The sequence below is a fragment of the Strix aluco genome, chromosome 16 (genome assembly GCF_031877795.1).
Source record: "Strix aluco isolate bStrAlu1 chromosome 16, bStrAlu1.hap1, whole genome shotgun sequence".
Taxonomy (NCBI): Eukaryota; Metazoa; Chordata; class Aves; order Strigiformes; family Strigidae; genus Strix; species Strix aluco.
The window spans coordinates 12,450,539-12,469,194 of NC_133946.1; the positions used below are offsets into that span (position 1 = coordinate 12,450,539).

The window sequence follows — 18,656 nt, forward strand, 5'->3', positions numbered from 1 at the left end:
TCCGCCCCGCCCACGTCACGGCCGCGCCAGCCTATCGCCGCCGCGCCTCCGCCCAGCCCGCCCTCCCCATTGGCTGCGAGGCGGCACGGGACAGCGCTCAAAATCGGCTCCGCTCTGCCCGTTCGTCTCTGTGGTCGCGGAGGACTCGGCTTGGAAGGCGGGGCTCCAGGGGGCAGGCAAATAGGCGGCGGGGTTTTAATGGTGGGGCAGTGATGGACGTGGGCAATGGCCAATAAGAGGCCCTACTCCGCGGGACGTGCGCTGTGATTGGTGGAGGCCGGGATGATTTCTGGGCGGGAGGGGCGGCTGCGCCTGTGAGGGTGCGGAGCAGCGACGAGGCAGGTCCTGGGGCTGCGCTGTTGTGAGCGGAGGGGTCTGGGCGCCCTTTGGGGCCGAGGCTCTGGATTTGTACCTGCCTTCACGTCCTGCTCGGAGGCAGGAAGGGAGCCTGGTGCTTCCCCTCCCGCCCGTGGGGTGTCCTTGGGTGCCAGCCAGCCTCTATCTCTCCCTCTGCATTTCAGGCAGGGCCATGGCGGAGGCCAGTGGTCCCGTGCGGCTGCTGGAGGTCTGCGGGCAGAGGCTCTCCCGGTTCCTCCACGATGCCGAGCACAAGCACTTGGTCTGGCTGCGGGAGGTGGAGGAGCAGGGCAGGAGGATGCTGGATAGGTAGGGGCTGCCCTCAGGGGAGAGCTCCCCATCCCTCAGGGAGCTGGGCTCAAGGTGCTTCCAGCCCCTGGAGCACAAGACCGGGTGTGTTCCCAGCTGCTGCTGGGCCTGCCCTGGGCGAGCCGTGGTGGGCGTTGGGTTTAGCAGCTGAGTGGCTGTGACCTGACACAGCTGTGTGGTCAGCAGCTTGCTGTGGGCCTCACTGCCAGGTGGCTGGTGCACTTCGCTCCCTTGTTTCTCACCCAGCACTCGTCCTTGTCAATGAGGGACCCTGATCTTGTGGGTAGTGTTGCTCTAGGCAGTGAGGGGAAGCAATCTCTGTCCTCCACATTTGTCTGTCTAACAGCGACTTTGGGGCTGAACCTGAATTAATGCCCAAAACGCCATCACAGAGGAGACGTCCCAAGAAAAGGCGGTCCTCCTGCCTGAATGATGAAAATAAGGAGCCAAACAGGAGGAGGTAGGTCAGTCAGTTTGTTGTGGCTCTGCTGCACAGCCTTTAAGAGGGAAACAAAATAGTAACTGTTTCCATGTACACAAGAGCATAAAGTAGCCACTTTATTTCCTGAGTTAGCAAATACATTTAAAAGGGCATGTCAGGATCAATCAACGTTTTGATTCTGGTGGAAGTTTGGGATAGAGTTGACTGGTGTCCTTCACTTTTTTTTTTCCTCTTCTCTGGTTAGAAACAACAATAAATATTCTATTTTCTTGTCTGTTTGGATTTGGGTTCTGTTTGATTTGATTTTGTGTCAGCATGATTTTTGGCCTGAGGTTGCTACTGGTGTTCACTCTCTAAACCTTTGTGCAGGTGCCTGAGAGATCCTGAGCATGGCGCTTGCTGCCAGGGATGTGCAGCAGCAGCGTGTCCGCAGCTGCTGTTTGAACTGTCGGGCAGGAAGGCTCAAAGGAATTAGCGGTGAAACTGAAGTGGAATTTCTAAGTGATTTGCTTAGAACCAACCATAATTGAGGGTTTTAAAACTAGTCCTAAGTAGACAACAGTTGCCTGCAAACAGATGCCAAGACAGGATGGTGTAGGGCATGATTTAATTGCATGTGTACTCAGGGATGGCTGTGATGTTAATTAACTTCCTCGATGCTGCTGCTTCTTGGTAGCTGACTGTCTGCTCTCATCTCATGGCCAGTGGCCAGGCGGTTAAGGTAGCCTTCCCCTCAGAGAGTGTGTGCTGCAAGCGGGGAGTCGCCACGCCTGTGGTGTGACCTAGACCTCATCACTGGGCACGCAGTCATTGACTGTTTATGCGTTAAGGCACTTAAATTCTGATAACCATGGTGAAAAACCCACAGAAATTGGACAGGAAGAGTTAGAACTAAAAGACTGTCATAAACCAGACATGGAGGATGGAGAGAACAGCAAGAATAGTAAGGAAGCGTGGGAAGTTCATGCGTGTGTGTGGTGAAGGAGGGCAGGAGAAGAAAATGTTGCAGATCTAAACGGGGAGAGCTCTTAAGGCATACTGTTACTTTCAGGTAGCAGCTGGATTGCTCCCTTGAAGAAGTCCGGTCTTGCATGTATTTTTCCTCATTTAAACTTAGTTTTGAGAAAGATCTGCTGATGCGACAGAATGCCTGGGCGGGCGGTCAGTTGTCAACAGGAAGTTCGTGCTGCAGTTCAGCACGTTGTGCTTCATCCCGCAGGGTCAGGCCATTGTTCTTTTCCTTGCTCTGTTTTTCTCAGTATGTATTTTACAGCCCATTCCTTAGTGTATTGTTAATTGCACATTTCCCAGTTAATCTGTTTTTGCTAATTCTAGCAAAAAGTTCCTCTTCTTGCTGGAGGTCAGCACGAGGAGTTAAGAGGAGGGTGGAAGGAGGGCAGAGGGTATCAGCTTGAACATTGTCAGCAGGACAAGTCACTGCTCACTGGTGGTTGTCACCAGGGGCTGTAGAACCTTGTTCCAACACCACAGGGGGTACCCTTAGCTGCCTTCTCAAACTGCTGCACACTTCCACGTTAGCTCTCCGTTTCGTCTTTGCCTCTGATCTCCACCCTTTACCTGGCTGCCTCTGGGTTGCTTTGGCATCGGAGCTGCTTCTCTCTGGATGGCCAAAGTTGCCCTCTGGTTTTGGACTTGCCCACCCCATCTCCTTGACTTGCAGATCAAGTGTGTGGCTCCATCCTCCCATGGCAAGTCACCTGATGCCCCGAGGAGGATTTTGCTGCCCGAGTTCCCCAAACACCTGGGTAGTCAGTCAGGTTTAGCTGAAGCAATAGAGCGAGAGACCTGGTAATTTGTCTCTCAAATAACAGTAATTCAAAGAATCTGCAGGTCCTAACTACAGGTATTTTTTTGTTGCCTTCCTCCGGGTTACACTGTCGGGTACCATGCGTGTGGCAGCATTGCTGTTTCCCAGCCTGTTCACAAAAAGTGCATTTAGAGCAGTGAATGTTTTCTCAGCGCTTAGGTCCCTGCTCCCCCGTGCTCGGGGGGTGTTTTATGCAGAGCAGCAGAGCCTCCTGCTTCTAGCTGGAATCTTGTAGATCTCTACAGGGGAGACTTCCACAGGGAGTTGATCATGGACCCAAAATTGCTCTGTCTGTGGATGCCTGCGCTTTGCTCACGGCAAGCAGGAGTTGGTGGCACCGGTGCGACTTGGCTGTCCCCTGGCGTCACTCCGCCTGGGGCTGGGGGCCCTGGTGCCCCTGCTGCTACAGTTCCTGTCCATACGGTACAACCCTTATTCATGAGGCCCCCCAGCACGCCAGGCTGACGGCTGGGCTTGTGCAGTGAGGGTGTGTGCCCTGTGTTCCTGCCCATGGCACACAGGGGTAATGTCTGGCAAAAAAAACATCCTGCAGGCAGCGGGGAGCAGCAATTCCTAAATTGTTCCAGCTAGATCTGCCAGAGCGTGTCTGCGAGCTCTCAAGGTTCTGCTCCTGCATTTCACCACTGGATAGAGGTGTGTTGCGGGGGGGAATGGTGGAGAGAAGAAGTCTACAGGTTCACTTCAAAACTTGTTGTCTGTTTTTTTCCCTCTAAAAATCATTTGGGAATGGGAGACTTCTTCACAATTTCATTTAAAATTGTTTTTATTTAAGGTTGTCCAGAAGAAGAAGCAGCAGCAAGCCAGCATCTTCCAAGCCAAGTTTCCAAAGACGCCGCAGCAAAGACCAGCCCCGGGATCCCAGCTGCCTGGGGGAAGGGGTGTCCGTGGCTGATGCTGCAGCAAGGCCTCGGGCCAGTGTCACAGCCCAGCGGCCGGCGGAAGCACAAGTTCCCATGGTGCAGGGGGGCTGTCAGGACTGCCCTTGGGGAGCCAAGGATGGCAGCGATGCGGCAGGGGAGTGGTTGCCAGCAGGGGATGCAGCTGCTGAGCTGCACGGGGTGTCTTCTGTCACTGGGATCCACGATGGCCAGACAGCAGGGGAGGAGGCCCCCAAAAGAGGAGCAAGTACCTCCACTCCCAAGGCTGCTAGAAAAGGGGATCCTGCCATGCTCCAAGGAGATCGGCCTCCTCAAGGCCTCGAAAAGGTGCTTTTCCAGGACTCTGACAGCAAAATCACTACAGCGACATCCAAAATGCGCCATTGCTCTGGACGCCGAAGCTTTGTGGGCGGCCCCCACAAGAGCCATCGGGCCTCCTTGGCAGAAAAATACTCGCTGGCCAGCAAAAGAGAGAGCATGATCCGGAGGTCGATCAGCAGGGCTGTGTCAAAGAAGGCAGCGGCGCGAGAATCGTCATCTGCCTCCAGCAGAGCGAGCTGTAAGTGTCTGTCAGCTGCCGGGTGTGTTCGTTTGGCCAAATCAGCCTCTTGGCTTTGGTGTGGGGAGCAAGCGGCTGCAGAGCTGCTCGTCTGTGTCTGTGGCTTCTCTTGGTCTCCTTGTCACTGGGCCTTGTGGCTTCCACCTGTTTGGGGTGCGACCCTCAGGGCCTCACCTGCTGTCGGACCAGCCTCGGGCCGTGTTTTGCTGCAGCAGGTGAAGGAGTGTCAGCTGGGGCTCGGGTACAGGGGCTGGAGGCTGTGGATGGGCGAGAACCAGGAGTGAAAGGGAAGCCGTGGTCTGGCTGGTTCTAGCCACAGGTGCAGTCTGGCTGATCAAAAGAGACTATTGCAGTCCCTGGGGAGGGGCTTTAACTTGTGTGTCTGCTGCCAACTCGTTAAAAAATCTACAGGAACCGAATGTCTCCACCCCTGGAATCTGGCTGGGGAACTTAAATGCTTTTTGGGTGAAGACAGAGTGGCTGGACTGAGAACCAAACAGCACAACCATCAGAGGAAGCAAGGTTCAGAAATCCAGGCTATTCCTGGTAGCACCAAACTCTTCACATCCTCTGTTCCTGCTGCTCTGGGGAAGGTTTTGCTATTTGGACTTTCTCAAATCACTGCTTCTGAAGTCAGATTGGCTTCTAATAAAGCACTGAGGCCTTTGGTATTTAGTTTTGTCAGCTTTGAGTCACGCTGTATCTAGGCATTTGTTATAACACTTTCAGCTAAGTGGTGTTATGGGGGGAATGAAATCAGCCTAAATCCACCAGATCTCTGCATAAAACCGTGTGGGGAGGCAGGAGCTGGAGTCAATTGACTGGGAAACGGTGTCTCTGACACAGGCAGGAGCATGTTTGTGCAGCTGGAGCAGTCTGCAGGCAGAGGAGCTGCTGCCTCAGCTCTGCATCCCCAGCCTACACCAGTTTGTCAGTGACACTCGAGGGAGGTGGCAGCGCTGGTGTGGAAAGCTTAGATGAGCAATCGGCGTGTTCCCTGGGAGGAAAGCCTGCACAGGGACCTGAGCTCTACCACGCACACGCTGCTGCTCTTGGGAAGCCGCAGAATGAAACCCCCAAGCTAGCTTATGTTTTTCTCCTCCAGGTCAGAGCTCCTTGGAGGTTTTTGTGGAAGAAGATGTGACCAGCAGCATGAGGTGAGGCTGCCGTTCAGGAAGGAACCACAGAAAACCCTGCAAGGGGGCTCTCTGGGTGGCTTTTATCATACAGGCACAGGGCTGGCTTTGTAAGGTGCTGTTTAGGTGACATTGTCACCTGGGGCAAGTTGAGATTTCAAAGCCTGTGCTGTTCAGGTGCAGCTCATCCTCTTCTGAGCCTGGTCAGAGCATGAGAGGTTGAGCCTGTGCTGTGAGGCCTGAGGCTGCTGGTGGCTCCTCTGCCTGCCAGTGCCTGGCACAAGGTGAATCGTGTCCTGGGCTTCCCGGCTGGTGCTCGCCCAGCTCTGCTCTGCCCCGGACGCTGCCCAGCTCGGGCTGGCTCAGCCTGAGGCTCGCAGCTGCCTTTTTACTGGCTCCTGGAGTTTCTGCCGAAGGGGACGAAGCTCATCAGCCTGAGCTCAGCAGTGGAATGGTCCGTTGGAAGAATTTGCAGCTCCCCTGCTGCATGGCCTGGTGGAAACAGGCTTCTGCCTCTGCTCAGGTTTATCTGTGCTTTCCTTGGGGCCCATATGCTGGCTCCATTGTTCTTTTATCACCTGTAACACCCTTCAGAGCATTGAAATAATTAAAATAACTCTTCTTTCACAGACCTGGACTGGAACTGAACCCCCCAAGTGAAAAGGTAAGCCCTAAGGAACAACCTACAAACTATCTGGACATCTTCTTGCCTGAGTTGACACCTTCTGCTGAGCATTGCCCCAGGAGCAGGGAACGTGGCTGAGGATCTTTCTGTCATGTCCCTTCAGGCTTGATAGTGCTGCTCATGTTGCTCTTGGGCAGGTCATGGAGCCAGGCGGCGCTCCCAACTTGTGCCAGACAGAGACGTTCTGTGCCTGGATAAGGCCTCTTTGAGGTGGAGCCTTGGGAGGGGCCTGGCCAACTTCCTGGGCAGCAGCAAACCTCTGTCAGCCGGGTGTGATGGCTGACCCTGTATTCATAGCCTGGCTGCTTCGAGGCACAGAAATTGGGAGGGCAGCTGACGTTAACGTGCTCTCCTCAGACGCAGAGGCTGCGCACGTGACGAGCTGTCGTGAGCCTGAGGTGTTGGCAGGACGGAGGAACCTGTCCCCTTCCTTCAGCTGGGGAAAACATTGCGTGCGGTCGTGCTGTGACCTGGCCAGGCTGGGAAGAGCCCAGCAGAGATGGGGGTGGGCCCTGGGGCCCCCAGCATGCCAGGGTGCTCTGCTGCAGTGACTTCCCTGGCTTGTTGTGCTGTGAACCTACCGTAACAGCACCCAAAGTGCCTTGTGATCCTGTAGCCTGAAACACTTTACAGGGACTTGTCTTCAGTCAAGTGATTTGACAGGTTTCAAAACTGTGGTTTGAAAACTGGTGTCTCCAAAGTGTGTAGAAGCTGCCTGTGGTGCTTCGGGTGCTTTGACTTTGGAGTCCAGGTTCATAAAGCTCCTGCTCTGGTGGGGAAGTGCTGAGAACTGCCCCTTCTGCAGCGGTGGCTGTCCCGTGAGCGGGCCGCTGTTACTCTGGTAGTCGGTGTCCCCGCAGTGCGGCTCTCGTCGAGGCGCAGGCCCTGGCCTAGCAGCTGAGCTGCAGTTGGAAGCAACTGTCTTTTTCAGGGCAGCAGGTCCTGGGCAGCCTCGTCCTTTGGAGCGACTGTTGTTGAACACTTGTTTCCTTTTCCTGCAGACTCCGGAAGATGTCCTCATTTCAAGCAGAAGCGTACAAGCTGCCAGCCCTCCTGCACAGCACTTGCCTCCTCCTGAGCAGCAGTCAGGGAACAAGGAGTTGGTCTGCGTGAAGCCACACAGGGACCAGGGAGTCAGCGTGAGGGTTTGTGGAGAAAGTGGGACTTGTGTTGAAACAAAACCACCTCTGGCCAGTCAAGGTAATTTTTCAGGTGAACTTGGGATCTCCTGAAGTGGTGAGACATGCAGTTAGATAAACTAGGACAGAAATGTGACCAAGCCTTCAGACAAATTCTGTCCTGTCCAACCTCGGTCTGCATAGTGAGTGGGGATACTCTGAAACGAGATTGCTTTCAGACCTGGCATCTTCCACACAGTGCAATGTTCTGTCAAAGCGCCTCGACATCCCTTTCCTCTGGGTTATGTGTGGATTTACAGGTCCTGTGCCTCAGAGCAAGGAGAGGGAGAGCCAGGCTCTCTGTTTATCCCCTGGGGGAGCTGTAGGATCCTGAGGGAAGAGTAGCTGGTGGCGTTTTGGTGAGAGGTTGTGCTTGTTCAGCAGGGTCTGTGCAGGTGTGTACCACAGCACGGTGTACCTACCCAACACCCATATCGCGGTGGCCATCCAGATCCCCGTGAGGTGTCACAGGGCTCAGAGCACACCAGAGCTGGGGACAAGAACTGTAGCCCTTGCCAGTGGCGCTGACGGCAGCTCTCTTCACAGGAAGCTGTGTCAATCCGAATGGCGAGACCCGGGATGAGACCCAGGAGCAACGCCGCTGTGCCAAGCCCCAGGAGCATCCCTCGCGCGTCTGGTACGAGACATTTGCAAGGAGGAGGAATGAGCCAGGGGTCTGGAAGAACTCAGGCCTGGCCTCTTCAGTAATTTGTTTTAAAAAGTTTTGGGTGTTTGTTTCCCTACCTTGCCCCCTGCCTTCCAGTGTAGCGTTGAAATAATCTTTGGCCAAATCTTGTCTCCTGGGAGGTCCTTGTGACTTCCTGAGCCTTGTTTGGGGCTGGGACCCAGGTCTGGCTTGGGAAGCAGATGCATGAGTGCCTGCACGAGGGTGCCCAGGACAGCGGTTAGATGCCTCACAGCTTAGATGTGCCTGAGGGGCTCTCGTGGTGGGCCGGGGTGGTCTCAGAGGGCAGCACGAGTAGGGACTGGCCTGTTTATCGTGTGCAAGTGTCTGGGATACCCGCCTTGTTTCCTCACTGCTTGTACTGCTGGCGTTTCACATGAGATTTCAGCTGCTTTTAGCTTTGCCCTCAGTCCCTGTCCTGGTTTTTCTGGGGTGAATTTGCTGTGGGTGGCGGATGGGCAGGGGAGTAGCAGTGACCCCCATTCTCACGCGGATGCTTAGCACCATGTGAGGGATCAGGATCTGCAGTCGCCCTCGGGGCTGCTGCTGTGTTGGGCCCTGACTGTGCAGGGAAGCGGTTCCCCCATCTGTCACTGGAATTGGGGGATGCGAGTGAAGTCCTTTCTGAAATGGGTAAATCTAAGCGTCCGAAGTATTTATAAAGCAGGTGAAACCCTGCCAGGGAGGTGAGCGGGGCTGGCTGGTTGCAAACACACAGGGGTTGTCTATCGTGTGCTATTAATACCAGATAGAACAAAGGCTTCTGCACACTGGGGCTCGGAGCGGAGGATGAGAGGGAGCGTGATGTTGTGCATTACTGCTCTGGCGCTTGGCTGTTCCCTGCTGAGCTGCCACTGCCTCCGCTGCCCTCGTGCCCACCACAGGGCCAGCCCCTGTCCTCCAGCAGCAGCCAGTGGGCTGAGGGAAGTGTGTAACGGTGGGTAAATGCTCCTGGCAAGACTGGGACCAACTCCTAATTAACTGATGGTCACCTAACGTGCCTCTTGTTAATGCCACCAGGACGAGAAACTATAAACAAGCGATGGGTGTCACCTGGAATGGGCAGCAGCCAGGGAGCCGTGCCCTCTCCCCTTTGGATGACAAGCACAAGAATTCTGCAAACCGGACTCCACCTTCCTCCTCTCCAGCTAGGACGGTGAGTGGGTGCTGTGGCCCTTTGCCTCCCTTTCCCTGGTGGGTACTGACTCCCTACGTCTTCTCCTCTTAGGTTGTTAGACCACTGAAAAACTTCCTGCAGGCTGTGCAGAGAAACCAGCTGCTGGCGAGCCCGGGGCCCACAGGACGTGTCATAAAGAACTTCATCAAGCGCAATACTTCCACCCGACCTGATCTGAAGGTGCGTCAGTGCCGCCTTCCCTTGCAGGGCTGGAGAAGGGGTTGGAGTCTGGGGGAGTGGCAGGAGGGACCCTTCGCTTAGAAAAGCATAAACATACTCCTAGTTCTGTCTGCGACTACAGACCAGCACAGGTCCTTGTCGCAAACTGGCCTCAGTTCCGCTTCAGCCTCCCCAGGGAAGGGAAGCTGCTCGGTGTTGCTTTGAATTGCCTGTCCACACATGCTGTTACTGGCCGGGGGCCTTTAGCACCAACCCTCAAACCTTCCTCATGCAGAGAAATCTCAGCTGCTGTAGCTGTAGTCAGCAGAAGCCCTTTATATTCTGGGACTGCTGAACCGTAGGAAAGTGGGAAGCTTTTCTCTTGGCAGTGGGACTCTGCCCTTGTCTTGTATAACTGCAGCTGCAGGGCTGACAGGCGGTGTGGGCTCTACCGCATACCCCCAACGGGTGTGTGTGCTGTGAAGGGGGGTGCTACTGTTACTTCCAAACCCTTAATCATGTTTTTTTTGTCTCTTCTCAACAGGGAGACTTTGTTGTAAGTAACAAGGCCCTTAACCGTGGGGCTGGACCCTCTCCCCTCCAGCTGTTGTCCCTACAGCTCTGAGCACACAAGCACACTGGCCACGCCGGCGCCAAGGGGCCGCGATCTCCCTTGCACGTGCATCCTGCTGGGGCTGGGAGCTGCGAGGAAGCCTTGGGGCCTGCGAGCTGGACTCGCGCTCTGCTCCTCCCGCCCGCGCTCCCAACTGCGGGGTAGGTAACGCTGTCCCAGGCCAGGAGCGTTTCTGCAGCAGTTACCTACAGCAGGAGCATGCTGTTCCTTGCCTAAACATATTCTCTACAGCCGAAGGACTGCGGTGTTTCCGTGACTCTTCTGCCCATATTAGTTGAACAAGCATAGTTGCTAAACCGGTGTGTGGGTGAACGTGACTCTGACAGTGACTTCTTTGTTTAGCAGCCTGCCGGGCCTCCAGCTGCCTGTGCACCAGCAGCCTGGGGGCAGGAACAGGCCCCAGCAATCGGTACAGTCTGAACTCATCTCCCTTCAGGAGAAGGAGCGGCAGAGGCTGGAAAGCCTCAGGAAGAAGCAGGAGGCTGAGGAACAGAGGAAGAAGAAAGTGGAGGAGGAAAAGAGACGGCGGCAGGCAGAAATGAAGCAGTGAGTTGGGCCCCTTCCCTCCTGCTCTTTCCCTGGTCTAGCACCCGACGACCCCAGGGCCATTCCTGGCTGTACCCAGCTCTCTTGCTGCTGCTCTGCTGCTGGTGGCTCCTGGCAGTGAGAACCGTGCTGCTGCAAAGCACCTGCTGATGTCTGAGCTTCACCCAGAGCTGAGCCGAGGCTGAGCTCAGCCAGAGCAAGTCAAGAAAATAACTGTTTTCCCCAATTAGCGTGGCAAGTCCCTGTTCCCCCAGCATCCCCTGCGCGAGAGCAGACAATGCTAACAAGCCCCTCTTGCACACACACTGCCCAGGAAGAGGGAAGAGCGTCTGAGGAAGGCCCTGCAGGCTCGGGAGCGGGTGGAACAAATGGAAGAGGAGAAGAAAAAACGGATGGAGCAGAGGATTTTACAGAACGACGAGAAGGTAAGGAGGCTGACCCAGCTTTGGGCCCCTCGGTACAGCGATGTGATCTTGGTGAGGCTGCAGACAGGCCGCTGGTGTGATCCGGGCGAGCACGGGGCTGCTGCTGGTGGTGACTAATCCGGTGGTGCGTAAGTCTGCACCAGACGCTGAAATTCTCCGTCTAACAAGAGGAGGCTTTTGTTCTCCGTACCTCTGCGGTGGTTCTAAGCGCTCCTGTTGTGACATGCAGTGCTGTTGGTGCTCTGCATTCAAGGAATGTGGCAGCACCCCTCAACTCGCCCTGCCGAGGAGGCAGCCCCGCAGCTGGCAGTGCCCTGGGAGCCAGCTGTTGGCCCAAAGCGTCACGGTTTTGCTCGCAGGGAGTGGCAAAGGTGTGGAGAGAGAGAAGGGCGTAGGAGGGGTGCTCATCGCTAGGCTTGGCTCTGCCTGTATCTATCACATTTGGTTTTCAAAGCCTCGTGCAGAGGGTGAGGAGCATGCCCTGATGGGCTGTTGATGGCTGTGTGCAGTCAGTGCTGCTGCTTTTGTCCAGCCGTGCAGGTTCTGCGGGGCTGGGGGAGGCGGTGCCTGGCTGAGCCTTTGGGAGGAGGATGGTTGCTTATTTTGAGGGTGGACTAAGTGACCTTTGGAAGGGGTCAGCCTTAGGAAACAAAGGAATCGTGCTCCTTCCAGCCTTTCCCAAAACCTGAGCAGCCAAAAGTGCCCCCAGCCCTGGCCAGCCCACTGCTGCAGACACACCAGTGCTGCTGCTGGGACAGACACCCCGGGAGGGAGCCGTGTCTTGGGGGCTCGGACAGCTTTCACACCCCGGCTCCTCCCGCTGGCATCAGTCGGCAGCAGCACTGCAGGCACAGCAGAAACCAGCTGCCGGGTCCCCTTGTTCTGCCCGGGATCACTTACCAGATGGAGGCAGGATTTGGGTTGTGGTGTGGCCTCTGCTCCTTCCTCCTGTCAAACGATGGGCATCTCCACACAGATGGTAGTAAATGGTGGTTGGTGCTAAATGGTTGGACTAGATGATCTTCAAGGTCTTTTCCAACCTAGATGGTTCTGTGATTCTGTAAATCCAGTGCACGTGTGCTGCTTGCTGGGTGTTGGGCTCTCGGGCTCACTAGGACCTGGAGTATCCCAGGCTTCGGAGGCTGAGGTGTGTCCTTGGGGCTTCCTCAGGTGCGCACCTCTCAAGGGCGGGAGGAGAAGGTGGCGGAGGAGCGGAGCAAGAAAAAGCTGTCGAAGAAGCACGGGGAAGCTGATGTGCAGAAGCAGAAAGGGCCAAGGCTGGTAAGAGCAACTCTAAGTCCCTCCTGCACGTAGAAGAGGAAAGGAGCAGCGGGGAACCCACGTTCTGTTCTGACTGGGGGGACAGGGAAGGGTCACTGCCACTCCTGCTGCGGGGATTTGGGGTTCATGCTGCAAGAGTTGGGTTTGAACACAAGGATACCTGTGGGGTGAGGGTGAGGTACAACTCGCACAGGCTGTCTCAGAGCATTTGCTTCATATCTTCCCACCTTTCCCCACTTGAGCTGCAGGGGTACAAGGGTTTTTTTCTTTCTTCTTCAGGAAAAAGATGAATTTGAGCCGCAAGAGCCGCTGCAGAGAAGGAGAGAGGATGGAGTGAAAGAAAAAGGAAAAGTCTTGGAACCGAAAAATCTTTTAGAGCAGCAACAGGTGGAAGAAGTGAAGGAGAGGTATTAGCTTGTTTCTATCCTGGAGGAGGGGACTTGGCAACAGGCACAGAGAAGCAGTAAATATAAATAGTATTGCTGAAATTGGGCAGTGGTGGGAGTGTCAGGCTGTCCCAAAGGTTTGGGGTGCTGAAGCAAGAGGCTATAAGAATGCTGTGGGGGACAGGCAGACATGCTCTCTTCTATCACTAAATTATGGCTTTTTTCCCCAGGGATCACAAACAGCGAGGGAAGGAGAAGGCCCCCCAGCCACAGCTGGAGTCAGTACTGTGTGCTGAGAAAAGCGTAAAGGTGGGGAGTTGAAGTGGTCTTGGAACAACTTCTCTGCTGTAAACCAGTGAGCCACAGGACACACAGACTTATTTTAAGATCAGACTTGTTTTCCAAGTGCTGTGATTAAAACAAGATTTTAACATTTGCTCTGTTATTTAGAGGAACAAATAAAACTGATGACAAGCCAACACCTTATTGTGAGGGTTTGGGGTCTGTGCACCCATGAGCTGGCTCTGTTGCTAAAGCCGGGCTTGGCTGTTCTCTTGTTAGCAGGTGAGCCTTCTCAGCCCTGTCACGAGGGGGATGGCAGCCATGCAATGGCCCTGGGAAGAGCACCTCCAAATGGCACCCACTGATACTTAATTGACTATGGAAATTAGTAAGAGATTTTATTTTTCCCTACTATGTTCACTCACTGTATTTGGAGGATGTGATCCCCATGACAAACTCCAGGTATCATATGGCTTCATGTAACTTCATTTGCACTTACACAAAGAACGGTATGGCTTAAAGTCAAGGCTCTTTGTCTCAAAATATCACAGTAACATTTTCCTTCCACTCTTTCTACTCTTAACATCACTCTTTCTTCTGCCTTTTTCATTAGTGAAAAATCAACCCCCCAAATGCTGCTCCTCTTAAGGATAAATTCCTCCTTCTGTATTTGCTCTTGCTGCTCTTACTCACTGGGTCCATGACATTCAAACTCCGATTTGTGCAATGTAATTTTAATGAAGGTTTAAATTCTTCATATGTTGCTAGCAACTGTGCTGGAGTGAGCCACAGCAAAGCTCCTCCAGATAAGAGAGAAGTTGAATATAATTCAAAGTGCTTGCAGCTCTTGCCCTCCCGTTAGCTCTTCCCTCCTGAGTAGTATGGGAGAAGAAGTTCCTGGAAAAAGTGGTTGGGGTTGAAAAGGAGCTTAAGCAGTGAATTTTTTTTCTCTATTAGGAGGAAGAGAGCCCAAAAGAGCTGCACCAGCTGCCTGGGCAGGAGACAAGAGCCAAGCAACCAGAATCCATTGCTGTGACTTCTAAGCCCTGGCTCAAAGTGGTAAAGGTGAGCGTGGGCTCTAGAGACCTTGTTGGTCTGGACCTGAGCAAAGACAGGAGTTGCTTTAGCTTTGAGTCTTGGGTTTGGGGGCGTTTTCTGCAGAAGACGACACAGAGGGACTGAGGATTTTTTTTTTTGCAAGGGAAACATGGCTCTGTTCCAGAGACAGCCTGAACATGAATGAAGAACGACTTAATTCTTGTGTCTTAACAGGAGGAAGACGGTCTGCAGGAGCCCCAGCAGCGGCTGGGAGAGGAGAAGAAAATGAAGCAGCTAAAAGCATGGACGGCTGCCTCTGGCACATGGCTGAGCAGAACGGTGAAGGTGAGTCCTGGCTCCAACAGAGCCCCCAGGTTACATGTTTGGGGTGTCCAGGGGGTTCCTGGGGTTTGGAGCCAGCCCGCAGATTTATTACCCATCAGTGTGGAGCAGGAAATGAAACCTGGGGTGTGGGTGGTTGTGGCTTAACAGGCACCTGTGCAGAGGACCGGGGTCTCTGTCGGCGGGGGTGCTTGGCCGAGAGCGCAGCACCGGGGGAACCTGAACGAAAACCAAGTGTTTTCTCTTGGAAAAGATGTTGGGAACGGCCACAGGATGGCAGCACGTCACGAGGCGCCGGCTCAGCGCCGCGACCGCCCGGTTCCGGCCTGCTGCTGTGCGGGAGCCTGGCTGGGCCGGGACTGCTTAAACCTGGTAACTGGAGAGGTGGGGAAGAAGCTGCTCAGAGTCGGACTCGAGTAGTGTCTCTGTCGGTTAAACCCCCGTCCTGGCTGACCGGGTCCCTGCTCCCTGCTGTGACTCACGGCAGAGCTCCAGAGAACCAAAACCGGATCCGCCATGAAGCCCGGGGAAGGGTGTGAGCGTGTGTGCAAAAGCCCAGCACTTAGACGTGCACGGTGTGTTCTTCTAAGGCTTCTCTACAAAAATCAGGAGGGGAAAAGGGTTAAAAGTAGTTCTCAATCACTGAGCACAGTGACAGGTTTTGTGCGGATGCGTGCACGCTCCCGTAGCGCCGAGTCCTGCAGGACTAGGGTGTGGGTGGTCCCCGCCCCTGGCTGTGGAGCCCGGAGGTATCGCCGAGCTTTGGTGGGCCCCGGTCTGACCCGCAGCTTTGGTGCCTCACGGAGCCCTGGCTCTTGCCCCCCCGGGGCTTCCGGGCAGCTGGGAAGCTGCAGGGTGGGTGGGCAGCTGTTTCAGCTCCGCTGTTTGCAGTCCCTGCCACAGTGTGGCTTTTCAAAGTTTCAAAGTAAAGTTCAGTAATCAAAAAAAAAAAAAAAAAAATTTAGGCATTTCTGGGCTTTACTGAAAATCTCAACCCAAGTTACCTGTCAAGTCTGGGCATTACAGATGTCCAGCTAACGTGGAGGTGAAAGCCTTCCCACATGCAGGTCAGTGGCCTTTTTGGCTCCTGTTTTTTGAACTAGGGATGAAAATGAGCATGAATGGCGCCTCTGCTCTAGGAACTGAGCTGGCAGCTCTGGGTTCTGGCTGCCTCCCCTGCACAGTGAAGCTCCTCGCCCAGCACGTGGCATTGGGAACTCGCCTCTCCCCTCCTGCCCCACGCGAGGGGTCTGCCCCAGCCCCTCCGTGGCAGCATCCCCTGGGCTCCAGCCCGGGGCTCCAGCCCTGTCCCTTCGTGCTGGAGCCCTGCGGGGCCGGCAAGGGGCCGGGCTGCCTGTGGCTGGCAGTAGCCAGCCCCGCCAGACTGGGCCTGCAGCTCCGGCTGTCTCGCTTTCAGAAATCCATCTCCACACCCTACCTGGGGCTCCCGAAGGCTGCGGAGGGGTCCAGGTCCCCAGAGGTGGACAGAAATAACTACGGGATGGATCTGAACAGTGATGACTCCACAGACGATGAGAATGAACCTCGCAAGCCTGTCCCTGCCTGGGCGGATGGTAGGTGCCAAGTTTGGTTTGATTTCCTTTAATTCCTTCCCTGGGAAGCCGGAACTTTCCAGATTCGCTTGGTGCAGTCTCAGCTTCCCCAAAGCGCCACCCAGGAGCGGGTGAGGCTCCAGCTCTGCCGGCAGCTCCAGCTCCCGGGGACTCAGGGGCTGGAGCCACTTCCCTGGGGTGCTGGCGCTGCTGCTAAAGCCCGTGCGCATGCTTGGGATGGCGGGGGCTGCCGGGACGAGGCTGCAGGGTGCTCAAAGGGCACCTTAGGCAGAGCTCAGAAAGCTCATTTCTGGTACGGTTGATTCCGTAGGAGCTCAGCTTAACGAAGCCATTGTACACCAGTACTATCACCCGGTAAACATTGACCAGATCTTTGGGCTAATTCCAAGCCCTAAACTGGAGGATATTTTTGGCAAGAGCAAACCTCGATACTTCAAGCGCACGAGCTCGGCAGTTTGGCATTCCCCGCCTGGGACCAAACCTGCCTGTGGCACATCTTGCAGCTTCAAAAGCTGAGAACATGCAAAGCAACTTGTTTTATGACAATACAGTGTATTGTTTTGTTTTCTTAGTGTGTTTACAATTTTAAGTTTGCTTTTTGTACAAAAATGAAAATATTTAATAAAGACCTGTTGCAGTAAGGTCTCTGTGTCTCCGCTTGCCCCCGCCGCGGTGGGATGGTGCTTCTGGATGGCTGATTGGAGACGCAGGGCTGTGGTTTCTGCAAGTGGAGATGCAGATGTTTGAAGATGTGATTTTGCACCATGACACGTCACCTCAGCCTGCCTCTGGAGCCTTATACGAGGGAGCTGTGAAATTGCTGCAGGGAAGATGAAATTTTTTTAATCAACCTGAGGGGGTAATTTTCATAACCCATTCTGTGCTGTATGTATGTATTTAACACTGCTGCTCTCTGCAAGTAGCCTTCCCTCAGGAATTCTTGTGACCTCTTGTTACTCTGAGCCAGAATCTTTTTCCTGCGGTTAAAAACATCTACTTGGACAGTTTAAGCCACATCTAAACGTCTTGTCACTGTTCTATTCTAATAGAAAAATGAAGCCCAGGCTGAGTTCTTGGTCCTGTTTTTCTAGGAGACTTCAGCATACAGTCTCACTTGGGCAGGAGGCAGATTGATTTGGCAGTTGTGGCTCAAAGGGCAAGTGGTAAGTGATTTCCTTAGGACGGGGTTTTATTGCCTGCTGAGCGCTCCCTGCCGCTGCACACCCCAGGCATCTCGTGGCCATGGAGGTGGCCGGGGCTACTGGGGTGGCCGTGGAGATGGCCAGGGCTGCACGGGGCAGCTGTGTGGCCCTGCTGTGGCTCACAGAGGCAGACGGTGCAGCCCGCAGCATCCCCAGAGCACTTCAGCTCACGGAACCCCGCTGACAGTAGCGATGAGGAAGATGCTTAGAGAAGGGAAAGTCCCTGAGCCGAGCCAAGTCCCCCACTTGCCATAATAACCTTTCCTTCCTCTTTCTGCAGCTCTCCCATCTCAGGCTCCACTCCCTAGCGCAGACGTGGCCCGCAGGGGAGCTCAGTCCTGCCTTAGGTGAGGGGAGGTGTTGCCTTGGGCAGGGCCATTTGCCCTCTCTGCCTGGGCAGGGCTGTGACCTGCCTCCAGGAGGAGGAGGAGGGTCCCTGGCCGGTGCAGCCCTGCACCTCAGGGGAAGTTTCAACCTGGTCACAGTGGTTTTGTGGAGCTTTATGATGGGCTTGGAGGGTTTTGAGTAGTTCAGAAGAGTTTGCAAGTGTCTTAGAAGAGTCTTGCAGGCAGTTAGAGCTTTTGATGGGTCTTCAGAGCTTTGAGCTCTGCAGAGCTGGTGCCAGCAGTTGAGCTGAGATTTGCAGAGGCACAGAGCAGCTCAGAGGGCGTGAGCAGAGCTCTACAGCAGCTCAAAGCTGCTCCTCAGCTCTGTCCCGGCCACAGGATTGCCTCCCACCTCCTGGGCCCCCACAGCTTCTCTGTTCATCTTGGGCTCCCTTCCTGGCTGATGGATGTCTGGGGACTCTGGGTGCCTCTTGCTCTTCTGGCTGGTCCCCCTGAGCTCTCTGGGGTTATCTCAGCGTCTTTCAGGCTCTCTTGGGTCCCTCCAGGATTTCAGTGTCTTCCAGGTCTTGCAGCCTCTCAGTAGTGTTGCCCAAAGGAGTAACTCATGAGCTATAAGCCACGCTTGACTTAGTTTTCACTGAAAGAGGCTGAGCCTGTTGGAGGGGAGATGCGCCCTTGGGGAGTGCTCTCGCCACTTCCCAATCCACGCATCAAGTTCTGGGGGCACTGAGAGTGCTCCCCAAAGGATCCAGCTGGTCCCATGGTCACCTCGGTGCCTTCCCCACCCCCCCCCCCACCCCTGCTCCCTGCCCAGCTGCACCCCACTCCTTTCTCCCAGGCAGGGTGCTGCAGAGCTCATTTCAGACTTTGTCTTTCTCAGATATGCTGGATGTTTTTTGGCCTTTGGCCCTCCTGGGTGGTTCTGTGCTTTCCAGGGCACTCTGGGCTCCCTTGGTTTCGCTCTCTGGGGCTTGCTTAGCATCACTTCAGCTCTCTTGAGATCTCCCAAGAGGTTTTTTCCCCCAGTTCCTCCAAGCTTTCTTGTATTCTCTTGACCCCTCTCACCAGGGGCTTTCTCAGGTGCTTTCAAGGTGGCCATGGCACCTCTGAGCTTAATCTCTGTGGACTGTCTGGGATGCTCTTGTGTTCCCCGTTTCCCTAGGCTCTCAGGCTATTTCAGGCTCC

General features: G+C 54.8%; 1 protein-coding gene across 1 annotated transcript; it reads left to right on the forward strand.

Annotated features, from left to right (window-relative positions):
* Window positions 1–282: 282 nt before the first annotated feature.
* On the forward strand, window positions 283–16,563 carry LOC141930667 (inner centromere protein A-like). Its single transcript, XM_074841865.1, has 21 exons — window positions 283–314; window positions 526–666; window positions 876–923; window positions 1,013–1,126; window positions 3,730–4,394; window positions 5,500–5,551; window positions 6,161–6,194; window positions 7,217–7,313; window positions 7,937–8,030; window positions 9,099–9,234; window positions 9,307–9,435; window positions 9,959–9,970; window positions 10,485–10,594; window positions 10,908–11,019; window positions 12,190–12,300; window positions 12,580–12,707; window positions 12,917–12,995; window positions 13,926–14,033; window positions 14,241–14,351; window positions 15,766–15,922; window positions 16,233–16,563. Exons 1-21 carry the CDS (start codon window positions 283–285, stop codon window positions 16,436–16,438), a joined length of 2,676 nt encoding a protein of 891 aa, XP_074697966.1. The 3' UTR covers window positions 16,439–16,563.
* The last annotated feature ends 2,093 nt before the right edge of the window (window positions 16,564–18,656 follow it).

Bases quoted from the DNA above. Each gene is read 5' to 3' on its own strand.
- LOC141930667 (XM_074841865.1), top strand. From the start codon at position 283: ATGATTTCTGGGCGGGAGGGGCGGCTGCGCCT. The intron at 12,708-12,916 runs GTATTAGCTTGT...TTTTTTCCCCAG, and splicing joins GTGGAAGAAGTGAAGGAGAG to GGATCACAAACAGCGAGGGA. The intron at 14,034-14,240 runs GTGAGCGTGGGC...GTGTCTTAACAG, and splicing joins CCTGGCTCAAAGTGGTAAAG to GAGGAAGACGGTCTGCAGGA.